Source organism: Trachinotus anak, unplaced genomic scaffold, assembly GCF_046630095.1.
Source record: "Trachinotus anak isolate AG129_WGS33_773 ecotype Australia unplaced genomic scaffold, CSIRO_AGI_Tana_v1 ptg000008l, whole genome shotgun sequence".
Lineage (NCBI taxonomy): Eukaryota > Metazoa > Chordata > Actinopteri > Carangiformes > Carangidae > Trachinotus > Trachinotus anak.
This window is the reverse complement of record NW_027273859.1, coordinates 14,328,065-14,350,363: the sequence shown is the minus strand read 5'-3', so window position 1 is coordinate 14,350,363 and position 22,299 is coordinate 14,328,065. Positions and strand designations below refer to the sequence as shown.

General features: G+C 39.7%; 3 protein-coding genes across 5 annotated transcripts; all 3 read left to right on the top strand.

Annotated features, from left to right (window-relative positions):
- The first annotated feature begins 31 nt into the window (after positions 1–31).
- plbd2 (phospholipase B domain containing 2) lies at positions 32–5,160 on the top strand. The gene is made up of 12 exons (XM_071482834.1): positions 32–275; positions 1,122–1,215; positions 1,321–1,479; positions 1,570–1,670; positions 1,794–2,008; positions 2,645–2,739; positions 2,839–2,999; positions 3,425–3,520; positions 3,636–3,707; positions 3,814–3,966; positions 4,112–4,274; positions 4,464–5,160. The coding sequence occupies exons 1-12, from the start codon at positions 61–63 to the stop codon at positions 4,632–4,634; spliced, it is 1,695 nt and encodes a 564-aa protein (XP_071338935.1). The 5' UTR covers positions 32–60; the 3' UTR covers positions 4,635–5,160.
- A 420-nt stretch (positions 5,161–5,580) lies between these two features.
- LOC139624061 (transmembrane protein 248) lies at positions 5,581–8,639 on the top strand. Its single transcript, XM_071482839.1, has 7 exons — positions 5,581–5,722; positions 6,134–6,303; positions 6,582–6,849; positions 6,921–7,020; positions 7,169–7,310; positions 7,403–7,543; positions 7,714–8,639. The coding sequence occupies exons 2-7, from the start codon at positions 6,142–6,144 to the stop codon at positions 7,732–7,734; spliced, it is 834 nt and encodes a 277-aa protein (XP_071338940.1). The 5' UTR covers positions 5,581–5,722; positions 6,134–6,141; the 3' UTR covers positions 7,735–8,639.
- Positions 8,640–9,767: 1,128 nt separating this feature from the next.
- On the top strand, positions 9,768–22,108 carry morc2 (MORC family CW-type zinc finger 2). Of its 3 annotated transcripts, none has more exons than XM_071482825.1 (28): positions 9,768–9,948; positions 10,439–10,593; positions 11,639–11,692; positions 11,814–11,848; positions 11,950–12,018; positions 12,170–12,260; positions 12,359–12,467; positions 12,890–13,049; positions 13,262–13,373; positions 13,501–13,626; positions 13,713–13,792; positions 13,881–13,963; positions 14,213–14,298; positions 14,603–14,743; positions 14,830–14,984; positions 16,567–16,695; positions 16,794–16,899; positions 17,076–17,208; positions 17,295–17,378; positions 17,758–18,009; positions 18,156–18,374; positions 19,372–19,491; positions 19,817–19,874; positions 19,983–20,121; positions 20,217–20,384; positions 20,486–20,579; positions 20,761–20,949; positions 21,105–22,108. In XM_071482825.1, the coding sequence occupies exons 2-28, from the start codon at positions 10,526–10,528 to the stop codon at positions 21,171–21,173; spliced, it is 3,129 nt and encodes a 1,042-aa protein (XP_071338926.1). In that variant the 5' UTR covers positions 9,768–9,948; positions 10,439–10,525; the 3' UTR covers positions 21,174–22,108. The 3 variants fall into 3 exon arrangements, with proteins under 3 accessions (XP_071338926.1, XP_071338929.1, XP_071338928.1); XM_071482827.1 differs by having other exon boundaries at positions 9,801–9,939; XM_071482828.1 differs by lacking the exon at positions 19,372–19,491.
- The last annotated feature ends 191 nt before the right edge of the window (positions 22,109–22,299 follow it).

Here is a 22,299-nt window from a genome sequence, read left to right as displayed (position 1 = left end):
ATACACTCGAGTACGGTCAGGTGACCAATCGCCCGCGTTATCATGTGACTTTTTGTGAAGATGGCGTTTAAGTGTAGGATGTTTGGTGTGGGCTTTACAGCAGTTTTAAATGTTTTAGCGATTTTATACGTATTGTGTTTTATGTGTGCATCTGTTGGAGCTGAAATACGAACCGCGGTTATTGACAAAAAAACCGGGCAGCTGTCTGTCCTGGAGGGATATCAGGAAGATTTTGTTGCATGGGCGAACTTCACTGATGACATTAAAACAACAGGGTAAGTGGACGTTAATGTGTCTTTTGATTTAGGTGGGATAACACCGAAACTATTTTCTAACTTGTCTGAGTTGGGTAAGGTTAGAGCTGCAACTAAAGATTATTAAGCCTATCATTTAATCTATTAGTTGTTTGTTTAGTGTATAATACACCATGACACCAAAACAATTCCCTTAAGTGTCTTTCCAGAGCCGAAAGTGACACGTAGAGCACCAGATATATTGAATTATCTGTGATGTAACAAAAAAGAGCGACAAATCATGACTCATTATTCCAGCTGGAACCAGAAAATGCAAACAAAACACACACACACACAAAAAAAACAACAAAAAACAGCAGAGCAGAAGTGAAACTCAGACGGCTATAGACATAAAAGGCCCTGTGTGCAAATTTAAAACCCAACATATATGCATGAATGGGTTTCATGAAAATACTCATAGGTAAAAGGAAATAGAGAAAAATTAGCAACACAAAACATGGCATAACACCATAAAACATTCAACACTAATCAGATGACAATAGTTTGAAAAAATAAAAAAGAATTGAGTACAGGACATAGACTGTAGGAAAATTAAGCAGCACAGAATATAATAACCAAACTGCAGACAAGGTCAGTTCAGCATGATTATGTGCATGTCCACCATGATATCACGGGACAAACTGGGCCGGTTTGATAAAGAGGAAGGTGAAAAATGCATGACATACAGAAGTGATTCTCAAGCAGCAGTACTCTTAAAATTACATCTGGTGTTTGAGTAATTGTCTGCACAGCCTATGCCCTTTGCCCTCTGCCTTGTCCTTACCAACACTGCATTATTTCAAGGTATTATTTGTCATCTCTTTTCAGCTGGTCTTTCCTGGAGGTCACAACCAGCGATAAATACAATGACAGTATCCAGGCTTATGCTGCAGGTGCAGTGGAGGCAGCCGTCACATCTCAGGTCAGCTTAAACCTTCGCTCTGCAGGCTTCATTGTGCAAATTGTCAAAATGTTTACTCACTTTAGATTCCAAATGATATGAACTCTTGGTCTATATGTGTTGTAGCTCATCTATAAGCACTGGATGAACACTCTAATGAGTTACTGTGGGCCCTTCACAAGTCAGACCAGTTACTGCGAGCGCCTTAAGGCTTTCATCACAACCAATCTGCAGTGGGTTCAGGACCAAATACAGAAGCACCCAAGTTCACCCTACTGGTACCAGGTACTTTTGTAGGATGGATAAACTCCATTTCATGGAAAGAAAAATGTTTTAAGGCCAGAGAAAATATGTTGCATTATCTGTTCCTCTCAGGTGCGTCTGGCCCTGCTGCAGCTGAAAGGTCTAGAGGACAGCTACAATGATGAGCTGTCATTTCCGGTGGGGCCGCTCTCATTCAATCCATTTGGCTTCGTGTAAGTACTTGTTTCCATTTTGTATTAATCAAACATGTTTCCTCACTGTTCCTGAGAGGATGAAGTTTTTTGTTTTTTTTTTACTGTTGTCTCACACTCTCCACTGCTACTCTGTTCAACTAGACTTTTCCAGCTGGGTGGGGATCTTGAGGACTTGGAATCGGCTCTGAACAAATCGAGCGAAACTCGACCTCTTGGATCTGGTTCCTGCTCTGCTCTCATTAAGCTGTTGCCAAACAATAAAGAACTGCTGGTGTCACATGACACCTGGAATACCTACCAGGCCATGCTGCGAATTATGAAGAAATACATGTTCGCCTTTAAAGTCTCTCCTTTAGGTAGTTCACTGATGCAGCTGCATCTCCTCTTTTACACTCCCTCATTAATTACATTAAAGGAATACTTCACCATTTTGGGCAAAATACTGATAGTTTTCTTGGGTTAGATGAGAAGATCAATACCATTCCCATGTTTGCACAGTTAATCTGAAGCTATAGCCAGCAGCTAGTTTGTGTATCTTAGCATAAAGACTAGAGACTGGAAGAAACTGCTTGCCTGGCTCTGTCCAAAGGTAACAAAATCTGCTCTTCTGGCCTGGCAATCTCAGTGGGACAACAAGTTTCAAGGAAGTAGTCTGTGGCAACTTCTTGTTTATAGACTTTAGTTTTTGTGACAATTAAAGAAATAAGATATAATGTGTTAATTTGCCGAGCTGTAGAGGTGCTGGTTGTTACTGCTGGACAAAGCCAGCCTACACACACAAGATTGGTGGTGATTTTCAATTTAACTCTCGGCACGAAAGCTAAACATATTTCTCACACTATTGCTTCTGACCATATGGCCTACACTTTTTTTTAAAAGCACCTTTCAAAACATTTTGTTCCCAAGTTTGAAAGACTCGGCAAGAGACAATACCATTGTCTATTATGTGAATGCAGGTTAATCTAATTGTATTAATGTACTTTTTTTTTCAGACAATGTGCCTCTTCCTGGGGGAACTCAAGCATTCTCATCTTACCCTGGATCTATCTTCTCTGGAGATGACTTTTATATCCTAAGTAGTGGCTTGGTGAGAACTCTTTGTACTAGACATGACAGAACTGAGTTATGTGTTGTTATTATTTTCCTAGATGGAGTTTATTGTTCTTAATACATCTTGTATTTGCAGGTTACATTGGAAACCACCATTGGCAACAGCAACTCTGCTCTCTGGAAGTTTGTTCAGCCCACAGGAACCGTCATGGAATGGCTGAGGAACATTGTTGCTAATCGACTGGCTGTTACTGGCAAGGGATGGGCCGAGATATTCAGCAAGTACAACAGTGGGACGTGAGTTTCACATGCCAGAAAGAAACAGAATCAAATTTTTTTTATCCAACATTATCACCACTTAGTCCAGATGTAATCTTCTGAGCAGGTTCCAGGCTCTGTTGTCTGCTGCTTTTTGTACTGTGTTCAAAAATCCCACTGAGAACAAGATTAGATACAATGTTGTGTGATCTCAGACTGATGCGGATTGAGAGGAGCAAAGGCAGCAGAACAGGGCCATTTACAGTATTATCAGGTGTCACATGAGAAGTCAGCTGGGTCATACGGCTGTAATAGGGTCATTGTGCTGAGTGTTTGTTGTGAATTGCTTCACCAGTTACTTAAATTACATCGATGTACAGGGAATAAATAAAAATCAGTAAAAGCTAGTAGGTTAAAAGTTGTATGCTCAGTTTGGGATGTGTGTGTGTATGTGTGTTTTGTAGGTATAACAACCAGTGGATGATTGTAGATTATAACCACTTCACTCCAGGGAAGACTGATATTAAAGAGGACCTCTTTGTTGTGCTGGAGCAGATTCCGTAAGTCTTGACCTTTGATCAAGAATAGATAATTATTTCAGTATTTCTGCAGATGACACGATGAGACACAACTCATTTACTTACAATAAGCTTTTCTTATCTTGTGATGCTATAGGGGGCTCATTGTTTACACTGATAAAACCCAGGAACTGCTGGAGAAAGGGTATTGGGCTAGTTACAACATACCGTAAGTATCCAGTTTGGAAACAGTGAGTTTTCTGTAAACATCGCTGCATGTTTTCTGATTTTATTGTGTGTAAATTTTCCCTTTCTTCATTCGTGCTCATGTGTAGGTACTACGTGGAAATATTCAATGCCAGTGGTTGCAATGAGCTTGTTGAGAAGTTTGGCCCATGGTTCTCTCTGGACCAGAATCCTCGGGCTCAGATATTCAGAAGAAACCAGACGGATGTCAAAGATGTGGACTCAATGATCCGCCTCATGAGGTACGGCCCGTTAGTTGCATAGGCTTGTCATCATGAGCTGGTTTGATCAGCATATGCAAACAAATTTTAAACATGTGATTTTATATTTTTATAGGATAATGACTAAAATGTAATTTTATTTATGAGATGCAGTGTCTCTCCTTAGGTATAACAACTTTAAAGAAGACCCATTGTCAAGGTGCGAAGGCTGCAATCCCCCTGCAAATGGGGAGAATGCGATCTCAGCTCGTTCAGACCTGAACCCAGCTAATGGAACATATCCGTTTGGTGCCTTAAAGCAGAGACCACATGGAGGAACAGACATGAAGGTTTTTAGTTCATTCTTTTTTCTCATTTATACACCTTTAATCAACTTTCCATCACCCATCTCTCTTGCCTATGATTTTACCCATCATGCTTACCAAATCTTTTGTGTGTGTTTGTCTCAAATTAAATTGACTGTGGCATGCTAATGAGGTGTTTGCTAAATCAGATGGATTCTATGTGTTCCTCTTCAGATGACCTCCTATGAGATGTTTCGAGAATATGGCATGGTGGCAGTGAGCGGGCCAACCTGGGACCAGGTGCCACCCTTCCAGTGGAGCACTTCCCCTTACAAAGACTTGATGCACATGGGTCATCCTGATACTTGGGCATTCAAGCCCATAAAAATCACCTGGACTGCCTAATTGTTGTTATACTCTATATACAAGTGGTATGATTAATACTGCCATCTGTGCTGTTAGAGGTTTTGACAAAGGGAAATGGTTATTTAATTTAGTGTGGCATGACTTTTATGAACACAGTTGTCATGTTATTGATTCTCAGGAGAATGGCAATAATATTTTACAATATATCAGTATTGCACTATTTGCATAATTAAAGCCCAAAAGGCTAAAGAGAGCTTTGAACAACTTCACAATCTTGTTGTTAAGTGGGAGCTTCCACATTAGATTACATCTGATTTTCATGCTTTGATTTCTGATGCTAAATATGTGAAAACGCATATCATCTCCAGTCTGATGGCTTAATGATTTATTGCAGTGGTAACCTTTTTCCACGGAATTACAACTTTCTTTGGGGGAATCACCAAGTTCTAATATTGATGCAGATGCAAATTTTCTGTAACACTAATGAAAAATGTCTCATGAGTGAATAGTTTAATTCTGTAATGATGCATTATGTTTTCTATTTTTTAAATATTTTCTAAATCAACTGTGCCCTGATTGTTACCTTTTTTTAAGTATGATTTTGAATTACTGGTTGGTCCATGTGATGCTTCTCAGTTTTATTTTTTCATATTAAAAAAACAACAAAAAGACAATAGAATATTGGAAAATTTAATTCAGTGTTCTAACATTTTATTATCCCAGATCCATGTATAATTCATATTTAATTTATTAAATATTAATTGATATAAATTATTACATATACATTTATTAATATAATTTAATTTTTAAATGTCCTACTTGTGCAATGTTTGATAAAATGGAAAATAAGCTCTATTTTACTAACTATTCTACTAAGGCTCCTGCTTCAGCTCTGCTAGTACAGCTACCAATCAACTGTTAGCACGTCGATTACGTCATGGCCGTCGTCACGGCAGTACACTCTCGTAAAGTGACAGCGCTGTCGTGCCGTTATTGTTGCGGCGCAGTGGCCGAACTTTAAACTGTTTTAATGTCGAAATCCGGTTCACTTACCATCAGGAAAATCGGGTGTTACATCGTTTTAAGAAAACCGACGATGTGATCGGACACGGCTGCTCAAACTCAAGGTATAAAGTTATCTTTTAGCTAGTAGATTAGCAACATTACATTGAAAGTAACCTAAACGCTACTGTACCGGTGGAGCTGTTTGCTCTGATTGACAAGTTACACGTCTCTGACTCTGTAGTCCTGACTAAATCTCTACCGTCCGCCGTATTGCCCACATGGTTCTTTCTATTTCCTTCTGACTGCTGGTGGACTGTAAAAGCGGTACAGTCACATAAAGAAAGTTAAAGTCATTTGTCCCTCTGATTTAGAAACGAACAGCTGAACAGCTTGCTTAAATTGAACAGACGTGTTGACCCAGTCTGAGTATTAAATTATAAGTTCACTAACTGGCTTCATAAACAAACATTAGTGGTGGAAAAAAGCTGTCAAAGCTCTGCTGTATAACTGAAGCGACTCCTTCCTATTTACAGGTTGACGGATGATGGGTGTCTCGAAGCCAGTCACTAACCTTAGAGACTATATATCCCATAATCCTCCAGGGGTGACTTTTTTCCTGTGTTTGTTGACTCTGGCTATCTCCTTCATCTGCTTCAGCTCTTACAGCTACACTCACACTCTGCCTAACCCTGACATAGTAAAGGTAAGGACTCATTTATCCCAATTCATTTTGGAAATTGGAAGTAGAAAACTTTGCGTAGTTTGGAATAAAGTTCACCAACAAATATGAAAGTTACAGCAATGCTCTTTGCCTGTTCAGGTGGGCAGATATTCTACCGTACAATCTTCTTAAAAGATGATGAGTACTGGTGTACTGGTGAAGCATAATGTTGCACAGGCTGTGACTGCATGTATGCATGTGTTTCTGTGTGTCCTGAGCTGATTCTGATGTGCAAATCATGTGCTTTATTCTTCTCTTAGGACTGGAACCATCTACTCTCCTCTTTATCACAGTTTCAGCTGTGTATGAAAGCCAACGCAAATTCATCTGAGCTTGTCTCACCAGTTCCCTCTCCTCTGATGGAGCAGGGAAAGGATAAAGAAACTTCAGTTATCTCTACAAAGACTTCTTCAGTCACCAGTTTGCATCTCAAGGTTCCTCTGGCTGTGACCGCCAGTTCAACCAGTGGCTCTCTGAATGGCCTTAGTCTACACACTACCTTAGACGCCAGTCAACTACATCTTGGAGGTTGGTATTGTACTGAATGAAGCGTGTATGACCATACATTCTCACCCATGAGCATTTGTTGTACTCCCCAGGCAATGAGATTGTTCATGTGACTCTAGAGTTTCTGCCTGGAAACAGTACCCACACCTGCCTCACCATTAGTGCCCCAACACACCTTCTGCCTATGAGCCTGTAAGTTCATTCATTCTCTAAAGTGTGTTTCAAAGCTTCCTTAATTTGAATTGCTGAATATTTAGGAACCTAAAAAGAATGTCATTCAACCCATGATTTTTTTTTTTGTGTTTGTGTTTTTATGCACATACTATATACTTTCATGAAGACTTCCTCCAGAGTGTCCTGCATTTGAGAAAAATGTTTCACCCGTCTATGTGGAAGTGAGCAACCAGTTGCCAACAGCATCACAAACCTGCTACAGTTTACACTCCACAAATGACCCTTCACTCACAGTCATGTTAACACAGGTACTGTGTGTCACAAGTTAACAACATACCATGCTTGGCTGTAATACAGATGTCCTCTTGTCACCATGTCATTCTCTACTTTTACTCTTTAGGACGAGCAGAACGTGGCAGTACATCACCTGTTGGAAGTCAGTGTGTGTCTGCTTGGAGTTTGTTCGGTGCTCTGTTTAGCTGCTAGTCTGAAACGTTCACCCGCACGCCGTTACCACTGGAATGAACTGGATCTACAAAATGTAATGGTCAATTCTTGCATTACTATCCAAGTAACAGTTTTGACTGCTAAGTATTTTGGAATCTGTTTACATTTACCAGGATTTTTGTGTACCACAATCTGGATATCTTAAAAATTTTGAGGAATGTGCAAACAGTTTAATCTAACCTCTTTACTTTACTTCATTTGCAGGACCCATTGATTGACCCCTGAACATTTCTCATCCACTGTATCTTGAAGAGATGGTTTGGTAGTTGAGAGAAAAGCCATATGGATCACTGCTTTTAAAGGGGCCAACTTAATGAATGTGCAATACTAAATCAGTGGAGCATTCCTGTTATATATGAGAAATATGGTTGTGATAAAGAAAGACTATATTTTGTAATTGGTGCATGGTGTAATGGGAACAACTCTTCAGCTGGTAATGCCCACAGTGTTGACTGGTCATACATTTCACTTACAAGTCTGTTATGTACAGTGCATTCCAGGAGTTATTTGCTGTCTGAACTGCCTTTATTTTTACTAACTTGTAGAAAATGGACATTACCTGGTTGCATTCAACTGAGTAAGGGCTTAATATACCAAGAAGTGTGTGTCTAGTTAAAACTCTAAATTTAATATTGTTTTAAACTGAAAGTAGTAGTGTAATATTGCATACTGTATTCCTACTAGCAGGTGTAGTAGGCCTGTTTGCATATTTGACCAATTTCATTTACATGTCTGACATTGAAACCTTATTGAACTTGGATGTCATGTCTAAAGATCCACAGTGTAAATAGTGTTGCATCCCCCTACAAAACAATCTTTTTAAACACAAGAAGTGAGTACTTGAAATGTTTCTAGCTCTTGCTGTTGCTTCAATTTATAAGCAACAGATGGCGTTTAGGGACGAAAAGAAAATGTATTTAACAGTTCCTGAAGTTCTCAAGACAAAACTTGTTAAATAACAAGGAGTTCACAGCGAATTAAGCACAGTAAAGTGTGTGCAGTGTTAATGAACTGTGTCTTCAAGACACTGAATAACAGAGTCTGTCCAGGATTTCCTGCACTAACAATTCAGAAACAAGTGAATTAAACATTAATGGTAAAATATATCAATTCTAGTTTTCTATTGTGAATGTGACTGGAGTTAATGGACTTTTTTGGAATGTGCAAGTAACTTAACATCTGGTTTGTTTGAGTTTCTGTCAAGTGAAGGAAAGATATTGATGTAACACTTGAAGCGCGCGCACACACACACACACACTTGTACTTCTATCTTTGTGAGGACTCTCATTGACATAATGCACTCCCTAGCCCCTTACCCTAACCTTAACCTAAACCTAATTCTAACCATAGCTCTAAAACCAAGTCTTAACCCTCAAAATGTGATTTGAAGGAGTCTCAAAAAGTGAGGACCAGCCAAAATGTCCTCACGTTCCCAAAATGTCCTCACTCTGTTAGTAAAATACTTTTTTGGTCCTTACTATGTAGCAAGTACAAGTACACACACACACACACACACACACACACACACACACACACACAAAATACTGGTATTCATAAACATTTGCAGTTACTGGTTTGAATGACATTGAACTTTTAATTACAAACTTGGCTTCATTAGATTTTTTGTGGAGCTAGGACCAGCAATCAAAGAGGAGGACATTTTCATGTATGGTGTTATTATTATTATTATTATTATTATTTTGTATTATTTTTATTTTTGAAGAGGCCAGAAAAAAAACATATTCTAAATGACTGTTCTATTTTTCCAAATAACTGATTATTTAGATATTTGAATGTTGTTTTCCTGTGTTCCTGGCAGGCATTGGTTTTCTTCTCAGTTCTTCTCAGCGCAGTAGAAATTTACTTACAGAGACTTGGAAATATGCCTTGAATCTCTTAATGAACATAAAGCCTGGTTTAAATTTAGCAAAGCTTCATTAGTGTGCAAAAGAAAGGCCAGATCCACCACCAAAACTTTCAACATAGGATTTTACAACAAAGACTATGGTGCTGATCATCAAGACAGGCCAATATTATCAAATATGATTAACACACAATAAATATTTTTCCAGCTGCACAGTTGAATATATGTGTCATTTTATGATTAAAAAACTGCTGACTAGAAATTCAGTTCATTTTACCCAAAGGCCACCACTTACTGCACCGGTATGTTGTCCGATCTAGTAGCAAGATTTATCCTCCAATCATCGTCCAGAAACTTTACATGGTGCTTTCCTATTGGCTGTGTTAGAAAACTAGAGGCGGGATTTCTGTAAACGAGTAGACAGGGTAGTCGGAGTCTTCGCGGCCTGGCGGACTGTTTCATGTCAGGGAAAAGGGAAACGTAACGCAGCAAGAATATATATTCCTCCTTGGACGGATTATCACACCAGCGCGGAGCCACTACTGAGTCGCCGTCTCATGAAAACGGTTTGCAAAGTTGGTGAAAATTAACGTCCACTCCATGTTTAAACAGTGTGAAGCTAGCTAGCTGCTGTTACCTTATAAACACTCCGTAGAAGACGCTAACGTCCGCTAGCAACAATTAGCGTGATATTAAACGTTAGTAACAGTTGCTGCACAACGTCTGAAACGGTTATATTGTGTGGTCGTCACCAACATGGCCGGGCCTTTCTCCGCAGACGCATAGCTAGCAACACCAGTTATCTATGTCCAAATGCGTTAATGTCTTCACAGCTAACACTTTGTGTACAGGCGCTCTTTGCATTTGACTGAAAATTTTGTTGTTTCCAAGCAGGCCTCCCACGTGGTATCCCTTGCCCGGGGGGGGGGGGGGTTTAAATAAGTTGTGGGTGTTTTCTTGCCCCCCACGTCTTATACTAAAGCGTCCACATCAGCTGATGTCGTGTCTGTGTCGACAATCTGTAGCTAAATGTACAGGACCTGTGACAGCTTTCTTGCCTTTTAGGATGAAAACTCTGGACTAGAGCTTGGTTCATCAGAAAAAAGACAAACAGGAGACCAGGAAGTAAACAGGAAATAATTGTGAGTAGCCATGGCCTACTCCAGCTACAGCAACCTCAGCAGGGCTCAGCTTACCTTTGAGTACCTGCACACAAATTCGTAAGTACCTGGGAATTGATATGTGAACAGAATTATGATAACTAATGTTACACCAACTTCATACAGCATGCCAGCTCATCCATCTACATGTTTTACAACATAAATGTTTGTACAGATAGACCTGAGCACTGCAAATATCCCTTACCCCAACCTGAACTAACCTGAAAAGTTATTTTCAATTGAATATGCTCTAATTTCTGTGTGCTTGGGTTTGCATTTAATGATTTGCACTCAAAAATAATTTCTAAAGTCTGCATGGATCATTTAATTGTATGTTATGTGATAATTTTGTATATTTGCTAACATTTACTAAACTCTACTCTGTTGGTGTGTATCGTGTGGAATCAAAAAATTGTACAATGTACTCACAACATCAATTGTTCCTGTAAATTTAGTCAGTGAATTTTCGCTCGTTCATGATCAGGTACATATGAATCTCTTGTCCATGCTTGAATTCTTTGTGGTGCACCAGTCAACACATTGAGGAACACAGATGATATCAGACTCTGGGCTCATTTCCAAATCCATTGCTAAGGGATTATGCAAAGATCCAGGGAGGCTCTATCCACAAGAACAGTACTGAAACGATTTAGAGCTTATTTATGTAATTTACTAAATGAAATAGCTGGTGATGTTGATTGCTTGTGGAGGACATTTGTTATTATATACACAAATATGTTAGTGGCCCACATCCGACCCCATAACAATATGGATGTTCTCTGAGCACTTTGTATTTTAATGTTAATGACTGAACATTCAGGATTAAACTGAAAACAGGGGAACCTCAAATATTCATTGTTGTTTGATGGAAGAGAGATTACTTGTTGATGGCATCTGTACCTTCACTCTCTTTCCTTTAAATTATTCTGTTGCTAAGGAGGAAATAATAATAACCTCACACAGAATATTGATGTGATGTTCAGATCGTGTCAATAAGTACCTCCCACACATCAAGTTTCTCTGTCCATCTTGCCTGTTCACTAACATTAAATCTCTTTAAACCATCAAGTATATTAAATTAATGAAATTAATTATCTGTTTTCAGGACAACCCATGAGTTCTTATTTGGAGCCTTGGCAGAGCTTGTGGACAATTCAAGGTACCCATAGTAATTCATAATAGACCTTATAGTTATTGAAACACAATGCAGCCTGCAGAACTTAGTGTGCTGTCTTCCTTGTAGTACATAAAGTCTCAGAGTTGGTTTATTTGTTTCACAGAGATGCTAATGCCACGCGAATAGACATCTACACAGGTACGCCTCAGAATAACTCAATCAGTTTTACACACACTGAAGCATACACATTCACTCATCACTCCTAATATCTGTCTTTCACCTTATTACTTTTCTAACAGAAAAAAGGCCTGAGCTGCGGGGCGGCTATATGCTCTGTTTTCTGGATGATGGTATTGGCATGGACCCAAGTGAGTGTGACTTTATCGCCAGAAAAATCACTTCAAGCTAGTGTTTATTTCATGTTTAAAGGTGCTTTCTGTGGATCCATTGTAAGGTTTTCTGATGGTTTATGTATTTTGTGCAAAATATAAATCTGAACACCAACTTTTTTTTTTTTAGATGAGGCAACCCATGTGATTCAGTTTGGAAAGTCCAGCAAACGGTCACCTGAGTCCACTCAGATCGGCCAGTATGGAAATGGACTGAAATCGTAAGACCTTAACCCAATTCTTGTGTGATTATGACATTTTGAAGTTTGTACACTAGTGTTTTTCACATAACATTTTTTTTTAAACTCTATTCCCACAGTGGCTCTATGCGTATTGGCAAAGACTTCATCTTGTTCACAAAAAAGGGCAACGCACTGACTTGCCTTTTCCTATCAAGGACTTTCCATGAAGAAGAAGGGCTGGATGAGGTCAGAGTCAGCTGTTAGACAATTGAATATTGGATGTCATCTTTTATTAGGGATGAGTATGATTTACAGATTAATTGATTACTAATTGGATATATGCCTAATTGATAGAATTTTATAGTTAATTGTTATGTATCGTGACTGCACAATAAACAAGTGATGTATCTGCTGCACAAACTAGGAAAACAAAAGAAATAGTGGCCAGTAAAAATAGCTCCAATTACATGAGTACTTTTTGTATTTTGACAAAGTCAAAAAACATGGTATACTAGTTGTAGGATGCTTCAGTCTATGTTATTTTTAAAGTTACTGCTTTACTTTACTGCAATTCCCACCATTGGAACCCACTGGGCTTTTATTGTTATAGGAGCTTCTCAAATGTCTCTGGATTTTTGTACTTAAGGCTTTTAATCGTCTTTTTTCAGGTGATAGTGCCCCTCCCATCCTGGGATCTGAAGACCAAGGAGCCTCTGACCACTGATCCGGAGAAGTATGCCATAGAGACCGAGCTGATTTTCAAATACTCGCCTTTTAAAAATGAACAGCAGCTGATGGAGCAGTTCAACAAAATAGAAAGCAGCAGTGGTAAGCATATTAAATTGTGCAAGATTAATTTTGTGATGGCCATTAATTAGACACCTTCATTGCCACTACTCCCAAAAATAAAAAGTTAAAATGTCTCTGTCAATAATGTTGTTATTTCTGTTGTGTCAGTACACAGTTTTTTTTTAGTGTTGGGGAATGACAGTGTTAATATCGATTGTGATGCTGATTTTTGTGTTGCATTTTGTTAAAAGGTACTCTAGTGATCATCTACAATCTGAAGCTGATGGACAACAGAGAACCAGAGCTGGACGTAGAGACAGATCACCAAGACATACTGATGGCTGGGACACCTGCAGAAGGAGTGTGAGTGTAGTCTTTATTGTGTGTAGTTCACAAAAGTGACCCCATTTAAAACTCTGACCCATGGTGAAAGGAATTTTATTTTGCACATTACATTACTTAATGTTGATTGCTCCTCCCTCATACACAGGAAGCCAGAGCGGAGGTCATTCAGGGCATATGCTGCTGTTTTGTACATTGACCCACGCATGAGGATTTTTATCCAAGGACATAAAGTCAGGACTAAAAGACTGTCCTGCTGTCTTTATAAACCAAGGTAATACAATAACACAGTAAAACTTATAACGATAACATCTGTATTGGAGTGACAAACCTTCACTGGCGTTCTTGTTTTGTTGACAGGGTTTATAAATACTCATCTACTCGTTTTAAAACTCGTGCTGAGCAAGAGGTCAAGAAAGCAGATCATCTCGCTAAGATTGGTGAGTCTGTGGTGTATTTATCCATATTTGGCTTTTGTTTTTTTAGTTGACTTGACTGCACTTTAGGGTTTTGTGTCATATATTTCAGCGGAGGAGAAAGCCAGAGAGGCAGAGAGTAAGCGCCTAGCTTTGGAGGCCAGATTAGGAGAGGATGTGTCAAAAGATTCACGGGTAAGCCAAAGAGCATATATTGATTAATTTCTGATATGCAAATGTGTTTGTGTCCATGTAAGCAAGCAACTGGCATGTAGGTTTTTGTCTAAAAGCTTGATTGTAAGCATAAAGCCCTACCTTAATCTAACTGGTGTTAATATTGAAGTGGGATTTGAAAGGGTCACCAGTGGAATCAGGTGTGATTCTGTGGTGTATAGCAGCAAAGGCACAATCCATAATGTCTGTCTTCCCCTTCTCTTCCTCTAGGCAATTCTGAGAAAGGTTCAGGATTCAGCCATGATGCTTCAGCGTGATGCTGACATGAAGAAAAGGATTCTTGAAGCCAAACAGAAGTATGATAAACACAATTATAAAACTTCATTTCTCTTATGTATAGATTTATAGACGGCTAAAATGAAGTTTTTGTTTAAGAGATTTTGACCAAAATTAGAATAGTTACTAACCAACATAATTAATGTATAATGTAGATATGAATTTGTCAAATATGACAAAGCACAACCATGTTCTGTTCTTGCTTGTAAAGAAAGCAGTAGTGTGTACTTTGAAAAAGTCACCTGAAAGAACACTTCAAAGCACTTTCTTTTTGCTGGGCTTTGTCCATATTCTGTCAGACCTCCATACTTTCTTGTTCCTCAGAGCATTAAAGGAGCCCAAGGAGTTGAATTTTATATTTGGAGTGAACATTGAACAGAGGGACCTGGACGGGATGTTTGTGTACAACTGCTCTCGTCTCATCAAGATGTACGAGAAGACGGGGCCACAGCTGGAGGGAGGCATGTAAGTAAAATGTACACAGAGTGAAAAGCAACTATTTTTGAAAGACGAAGACAATGTTTTACAGTTATATGGTTTGTGTGTTTTAGGGCCTGTGGAGGTGTGGTTGGAGTAGTGGATGTCCCATATTTAGTTCTAGAGCCTACTCACAACAAACAAGACTTTGCAGATGCTAAGGAGTATCGACATTTACTGAAATCCATGGGGGAACATCTAGCTCAGTACTGGAAGGACAGTAACATTGGTGGGTTCCTCTGAATTGTTATATTTCCCTTTGTCTGCAACACCTGACCTGTACAGTTGAAATAGAAAAATCATCAAGTCTTAGTTTAGTCATCACTGACAAGTTGTCAGAAGTTACTATTAAAGCATTAAAATCACTGTGCTCCTGTTGCACATAAAAGTTTCAGTTTGAAACCCACCTCTCAGAAACATGCCAGAAGTATAGTTTCTCGTAAAGGATCCATCTGTATCCCACCAAAAGGCATCATTAGCTTTATCTATGCTTGTTACTATCAAATATTTATGGCTTATGGGCCTTCCAGTTGAGGTGCAGTTCCTTAAAATGAGGAGCTGGTTAAAGGCCTAGTTCATCAAACAACATGTAAGAGTCTTTTCTTGTTTCAAATGGTCATACCATACCCTCCTAGTCACTCTCCAGTGTGCACACACTTCCCACTTCCTTTGAAGCATACTGAAACATTAAGGTGATTTGGCCCCACCCCAAACTGCAAAGACAGTCTTGCTCAGTCCTGCAGCGCAGTGAGATGAGACATTGGCTGCTGTAGCTGCTTCTCTAGGCTGCAAGGATATTGTGGGTGGTTGGTATTGTCCAAGACTGCCTGCATCTTAGAGTGCATGTGTCTCTCTACAGTCCTGAGTGAGTCCAGACCCCTACAGACCAAGCCTTTTTAACTAATTTGTCTAGTCTGCTTGTGTTCTTATTTGACATGATGCTGCCCCAGCAGACAGCAGCATAGAAGAGGACACTGGCCACCACTGACTGATAAAACATGTGCAACATTTTACTGCAGACGTCAAAGGACCTGAGCTTCCTTAGGGGAAAAAAGCCGACTCTGCAGTCCAGTTCACTGTCCAGGTGCATACCTAGGTATTTATAAGTGTGCACCACAGCAATGCCTAGGCCGGGCCTAGACATGCGGAAGTCAAAGAAGAGGAGTTGATTTTGGTCTTGAACACCTCCAAGACTGGTATTGGAGGTGTTCAGAAGGAGGCAGTTCTTGTCGCACCATTCACTGAAGGCCATTGTTAGAATTCTGTACTCTCCATCGTGCCAATTCCTAACACACTCCACCATCGCTTTGTCATCCGAATATTTCTGGATGTGGCAAGTCTCAGAGTTGTATTTAAAGTCCACCATATACAGGGTGAACAGGAACAGAGCCAGAACAGTCCCCTGTGGAGCCCCAGTGCTGCTCACCACTGTCCCTGAGACACAGTTACCCAGCCTGACGTACTGTGGTCGTCTTATGAAGTAATCCACAATCCAGAATGTGAAGGAGGGATCCATCCCCATCCCTTCTAGCTTGTCTTTGAGAATGGAGGGTCAGATGGTGTTAAATGCACTTGAAAAATCAAAGAATACAATCCTCATGTAACCACCTGGTTCATCCAAGTAAGAATGGGCCAGGTAGAGGACAGGGTAGAGGGATAGAGTAATGTTTGAACTAGAGCAGAAGTGTGAGTAAATGCATTGTTGCAGGTTCAGTAAGAAACAAGTAGGAAAGTTCTCACTTTATAGATGCCAACTTTAAACACTTACTTGCATATAATGTTTTTATACGTTATCTGTTTGTGCCCTGCAGCCCAGAAAGGCATAGTAAAATTCTGGGATGAGTTTGGATATCTGTCTGCCAGCTGGTCTGCACCTCCATCATCAGAGCCAAGATACAAAAGACGTCGGGCCATGGAGATACCACTTACTATTCAGTGTGGTTAGTAACATATCCATACACACATGTATACTTGTACTATATCTTGACAAACTAACGTATTACCACTTATTACTCTCTGATCCTGTTCTCTGTTTCAGATAAATGTTTAAAGTGGAGAACGCTACCATTCCAGATGGATGCTGTGGACAAACGCTACCCAGACAGCTGGGTGTGTCTCATGAACCCTGACGGCACTCAGGACAGGTACACACAAAAAGTTGTTTTATTAGATGTCTTTCATTTTGCAATTCAGGCTATATTATTAGTTTAAGTATTTGTTTAGTGTATGTATTGCATGTCAATTGTGTCACTACATTGCTGTTTTGAGTACAATGTAGCATCTCCACACGCTATGTAGTTTGTGTGTTTTGTGTTTTCAGGTGTGATGCTCCTGAACAGAAACAGAATTTGCCATGTGGTGTTCTGAAAAAAGACAAGCTGTCAGCTGAAGACAAACAGAAAGAGCTGTCAGAGAAAATCAAACAGCAACAGGAGAAACTAGAAGCACTGCAGGTACTTTGTCCTTCTCTCAGTAACTCTTTCTGTTGTTCTCTGTTTTGTGTACATCAGGACATAAATATTGTATTTCTCGCTCTCAGAAAACCAGCACCATCAAATCTGCAGCAGATGTAAAGAAGCTACCACTGGAGGTCAGCATGAAACCAACAGATAGCTCCTCTCAGGTACAAACCCTACCTACCATGTGACTGCCAAAAGCAAAAATAAATAAATGATTCAATAGATAAATTAATATGCCACTAAATGCACCAAAATAATATTTATTAATAAAATGTGGCAAACTGATGTCTCTGTTTTAATTTGCTTCTGTATTTATTTACCCTTGTATTGATTACCCTATTTACACTCTCTCACACACACACACACACACGCATATATACATTTCTGTGTATGTGGTCTATACATACTAGGCTTTGAACTTGTCGGTTTAAATAGTTTGTAGTTTTTTACCAAAGTAGCTCACTAACAGTGCTGCTGAGGATGATTTCATCATTCTCTCCCCGAAATGTTTTTGTTGTCTGCTTTTCTCTGTCATTGCTGCAGGCAACTAGATCTTCTGAGAGGTCCACAACAAGGCCCCGCTCTCCACCGCTCCCAGCGCACCTCAAAAATGCCCCAAGTACCCCTCCATCTCGTGCCGCTTCTCACCGGCCCACCCGGACCCCTGCCGCTCCTCCACCGCCACCCAAAGTTGAGCCATCCAGATCTAGAGGTGGAGCAAAGCCTCCTCCACCTCCAGCAAAGCCCTCACCCAAAACTACTGCCAAAACACCTCCCCCCAGCCGCAGCTCACGGGTAAGTTACAGGTTTTAAGAAGTATTCCACTAATTCCACAGTACCAATGGCAGGTTTTGTTGGAGAAAATTCTTAACTTGCCTAACAGTTAACACCAAAAAACTATGTGAAAAAGTGATATCTGTAACCTCTGTAACCTTCCACAGACATCAGCCAAAGCATTATCTGCCAAAGCAACAGCTGCTGGACAGCGCAAGAGAATCATAGAGCAGGAGGACAGTGAGGAAGAGGAGGAAGAAGAGGAGGAGGAGGAAGAGGAGGAGAGTGAAGAGGAAGAACCTCAGACAAAGAAATCAAAGATGGCTTCAGCAGCTGGCAACTCTGGGAAAGTGGTAGAGAAGACCAAACGTGGCAAGTTGGACGAGGTAAATGCATGTGTGAGAGTAGATTCTTCTTGGCATCAGGACAGAAACACTTTTGATGAAATTTCAAATCTTACTGAAAATACAATAGCAGCAAAAGCAAAGATTTCACACAACACTTGACAGAAGAAAATGAACTTGGTCTATAGGATGGGGATATTAGCAACTCTGCATAATGCTTCAAGTGTTTGCTTCAATCTTGTGAATTGGACTGAGTGTGTCAGTCTTCATTTGTGGTGCATCATGCAACGTGCTGTAAGGATTCTGCTGTGAATGCGTGTGCTGCAGTCTCTTTTCTCCGCGACATGTTGCCTTGCTTCCCTAAGTAGTGCTTGTGTCATATGTGAGATTAATACCCTGAAGTGAATAAATGAATGAAGGAATGACAGGAGACAAATGTGAACAAAACTGAGTCTACTTGCAGCATCACTATGTGTGCATTCATTAAACTGATTGGCTTATAAAGGTTACTCAGATTTCACCATCTTCTTAATTGGAGTCTAAACATGAAATAATAGCAACTACAGTGCAAGAATAAAATACATCCCACCCTTCGTGTGCATAAATATCTGTATCTACCACTGTCTTAAAGTTAATTTATTTAGTCTTTATTTCTATGTATTTGGGAAAACACTTAACAAAGTTAATTTCTCTGCCATATTGCTCATCAGAGCAGAGATAGAGCTGTATTCATCCTTAAAGAACATTAGTACAGCAGCAAAGCATCAGGTCATCTGGGCAGTTGTGGCATTAAAAGACATTTTCTGATTGGACCTCTGTGTTTCTGTGGGCAAAGCTTAGCAGGAGGCTTTGAACTAAACAGCAGTGAGCACTACTTAATTTGTTTCTCACAGTCTTTGGATGGCTGGCAAGATGATGAGCATTGAAATCAATTTCAGGTTCATTAAGTGGAAAAAAAAGAAGGAAGTATAGGCACTCTGGGGTGCATACGTCAGTTACTGAACCTCCAATCAGAGCCCATCTGCTGTTGACCTTGCAGGTTAAAACACACTCCCAGGCTGAGAAGAAAGGGGTGTCTACTCCTACACAGCAGACACCAACCACACCAACTTCTGTCCCTAAATCCATTTCCACACAACAGCATGGGGCTAAAGCCAAGGTAGCTTCGCTCAGTCCCTCTTGTCTACTACACCCAAATAAAGTGGGGCTGCATCCGCTCTCACAACTTCTAACAGTCATGACAACTTCATCTTTTGGGCTGATCTGGGTGTTCTGTCAGATAATTATTCTTCCCTAACCCTCTTTAAACAAAAGTTCCTTTCTAACAGCTCTCTGCAATTAAGCATGCCATTCTCAACCAATGACCGTGGTCGCACTGGGGCTTTCACTTCTTTGATTAACAGAGATCTTTTAACATCACGCTCTCTTTTCATTAAACAATCCTTCTGTGGCTGCTGTGGTGGTAATGGTTGTTTTGTTTGCAGATACCCGAGAAGGCTCCACAGCAGGAACCAGAGAATGATACTAAAAATGCTCAGAAAGGTGAGATGATATACTGCTCTACACTAACATGTATCACATAACTGGAAAAAGAAATCTCTCATAGGAGGAATTTCTACCCATGTTTTTTTTTTTGTTTTTGTTTTACAGATAAGGGTCTTCTAGTTGAAGTCCGTGTCAATAAGGAGTGGTACACAGGCAAAGTCATTGCTGTGGAAGCAAATAAACAGAGTGTTCGCTGGAAAGTGAAGTTTGACTATGTACCTCGATCCACCCCTAAAGACCGCTGGTAAGATACTTTGTGTGTATTGCTACATTCAGGTCAGCTTTTGTTGACATGCCAGATAGTTAACATCTTTTACATATATGTGTGTGTCTGGGAAGGGTGTTCAAGGGTAGTGATGAAGTTCGGTTGATGCGGCCGCCATCTCCAATCTCTCAAACACCTGACACCCAACAGGAGACGGAGAAGGGGCCGGCACCCATGGAGCCGGACACTACTCAGCCAGGAACCAGTCGAGAGGTGACTGATAGCCTGGTCACCATGTTGAGGTGAGCTGGATACAATGACCTGGTGCTGTTACCACACACTTTGTAAATCATGATATCATTCTTCATTCTTCATTCGAGTGAGTTCACTGTGCTGTTTCTAGGACAATGCTGCGTTACTTCTTCCCTCCTGCTTTTCGGATTCCAAAGGATGATGTTAACAACATGACAGCTGAGGAGTTGGTGGCCTTTCCTTTGGTGAGATAGATAGTAGATGTTTTGATAAATTGATCTTTATGTTAGAATTAAACTTGAAATCAAAAAAATAGTATGTAGTTTTTGATATAATACATAACAGAGAATGTGTTTATTGATTATTATTGTGTTTCTTTGAGTATAGATTGTGTGTGTATTAATGTGTTTTTCCCCCCACATGTAGAAAGAATATTTCCAGCAGTATGAATCTGGTCTCCAGTCATTGTGTAACTCGTACCAGAGCAGAGCTGATGCCAGGGCCAAAGCTGTGGAAGAGAAGAACAACAGTACTGAGATAAAATTGAAGGAGGCAGACGAGAAACTACAGAAACTACGAACAAACATTGTAGCACTTCTGCAGAAAGTACAAGAGGTAAGGTTGCTTACTGCCTAATCTTTCATCTTTACTGCAAATTATTGGTGGCTCAAGGAAAGAATATCTTTTTGTTTGTTTTAAAAAAAAAAAAAAAAAAAAAGGAAAGTAATGTTGTTTATGATGTTTGTTTTTAAAAAAAATCATACTTCTAGGACATTGACATAAACACTGATGACGAGCTTGACGCCTACATAGAGGACCTTCTTACCAAGGGTGATTAAAGAAGACGTAAAAAAGAAGAAGACAAACACATAAACAGACTGGCAGTTTTTATTCCAGCCATTACTTGCTGACGGCTCCCTGAGGACTCATGCTTATGTGCAGTTTCGGCTGTGAATATTTAGGGATGTTTTCATCGTTGATCCTTCCACATGTTAAATCAGATTGTCATAAGTTTAATCTTTGGTTTTGATTGTTCAGCATTTAGGAAGCACCAGCATGCTCTTTGAGTTTGGGCAGGTTCTTTGGTGTTTCTCCATTGTTGGATAGCCTGTGGTTTTCTTTTTAGTCTTTTTTTTATATACTTTCTTATATACTGTATGTTAAGCTATGTTCAAGCCATCCTGTCCTAATTGACCTGAAATTATTTGTGTAGGTTTAATAGAATTTATGCTCCTTTTATATCGTCAACTAATGTTAATGTGACAAACTGCAGACTACATTTGTTTTGGTCCATAGTTGGGCGAGAATTGGAAGCGAATCAAGACTTGGGCTTGACCGGGCTGTGCTCTGCACTGCAATCTTTAACATTAACTTTTAAGTTTGTACACTAAAAACACATCAGTGTTGCCCATTACCTTCCTCCACCCTGGTCTGCACACCAGGCAAATCTTTTATGGTTGGGTGATGTACCACACCCACAAACAAGAACTACTTACTGGGTTTTATCAGTATGAGTATTCCCTTAAATCCCTCCTGCATTTAATCTGACTGTTCTGTGTTTATTTTTGGAAGAAAAAAAAATCTCACTAATGCAAAAGTTGTGTGTTCATAATTATTCAGTGCCTGTGTCCTTCCTTTTGAACAGATTTTTAACATGTCATGAAAATGTTTTATTAAACAGTGCATGCTTTCAGTCTTTTTGTTCTGGTTGGAACAAAGGATTCTGTATTTTTGACAAATCTTTACTTAAAACAATAAAACAGGCTCAGTAACACCTTTGACGCATGTATGTCTGTTATGTTGATATGTCTATATTTGCCAAATAACAATGTTGGTTGTGGGAAATTAACATTTACATTTTGGACAGAGTCTTCGGTAAATGCTAAAAATCAAGCGATTAAATATTAGTCTCAAACTCCTTTTGGGCTTTATTTGAGATTTCTGCCACTGTCCCTATAAAATAAA

Bases quoted from the DNA above. Each gene is read 5' to 3' on its own strand.
- plbd2 (XM_071482834.1), top strand. From the start codon at position 61: ATGGCGTTTAAGTGTAGGATGTTTGGTGTGGGCTTTACAGCAGTTTTA. The intron at 276-1,121 runs GTAAGTGGACGT...ATCTCTTTTCAG, and splicing joins GATGACATTAAAACAACAGG to CTGGTCTTTCCTGGAGGTCA. The intron at 2,009-2,644 runs GTAGTTCACTGA...TTTTTTTTTCAG, and splicing joins CTTTAAAGTCTCTCCTTTAG to ACAATGTGCCTCTTCCTGGG.
- LOC139624061 (XM_071482839.1), top strand. From the start codon at position 6,142: ATGATGGGTGTCTCGAAGCCAGTCACTAACCTTAGAGACTATATATCC. The intron at 6,850-6,920 runs GTTGGTATTGTA...TGTACTCCCCAG, and splicing joins CAGTCAACTACATCTTGGAG to GCAATGAGATTGTTCATGTG. The intron at 7,021-7,168 runs GTAAGTTCATTC...ACTTTCATGAAG, and splicing joins CACCTTCTGCCTATGAGCCT to ACTTCCTCCAGAGTGTCCTG.
- morc2 (XM_071482825.1), top strand. From the start codon at position 10,526: ATGGCCTACTCCAGCTACAGCAACCTCAGCAGGGCTCAGCTTACCTTT. The intron at 16,900-17,075 runs GTACACACAAAA...TTGTGTTTTCAG, and splicing joins CCTGACGGCACTCAGGACAG to GTGTGATGCTCCTGAACAGA. The intron at 20,385-20,485 runs GTGAGCTGGATA...TGCTGTTTCTAG, and splicing joins AGCCTGGTCACCATGTTGAG to GACAATGCTGCGTTACTTCT.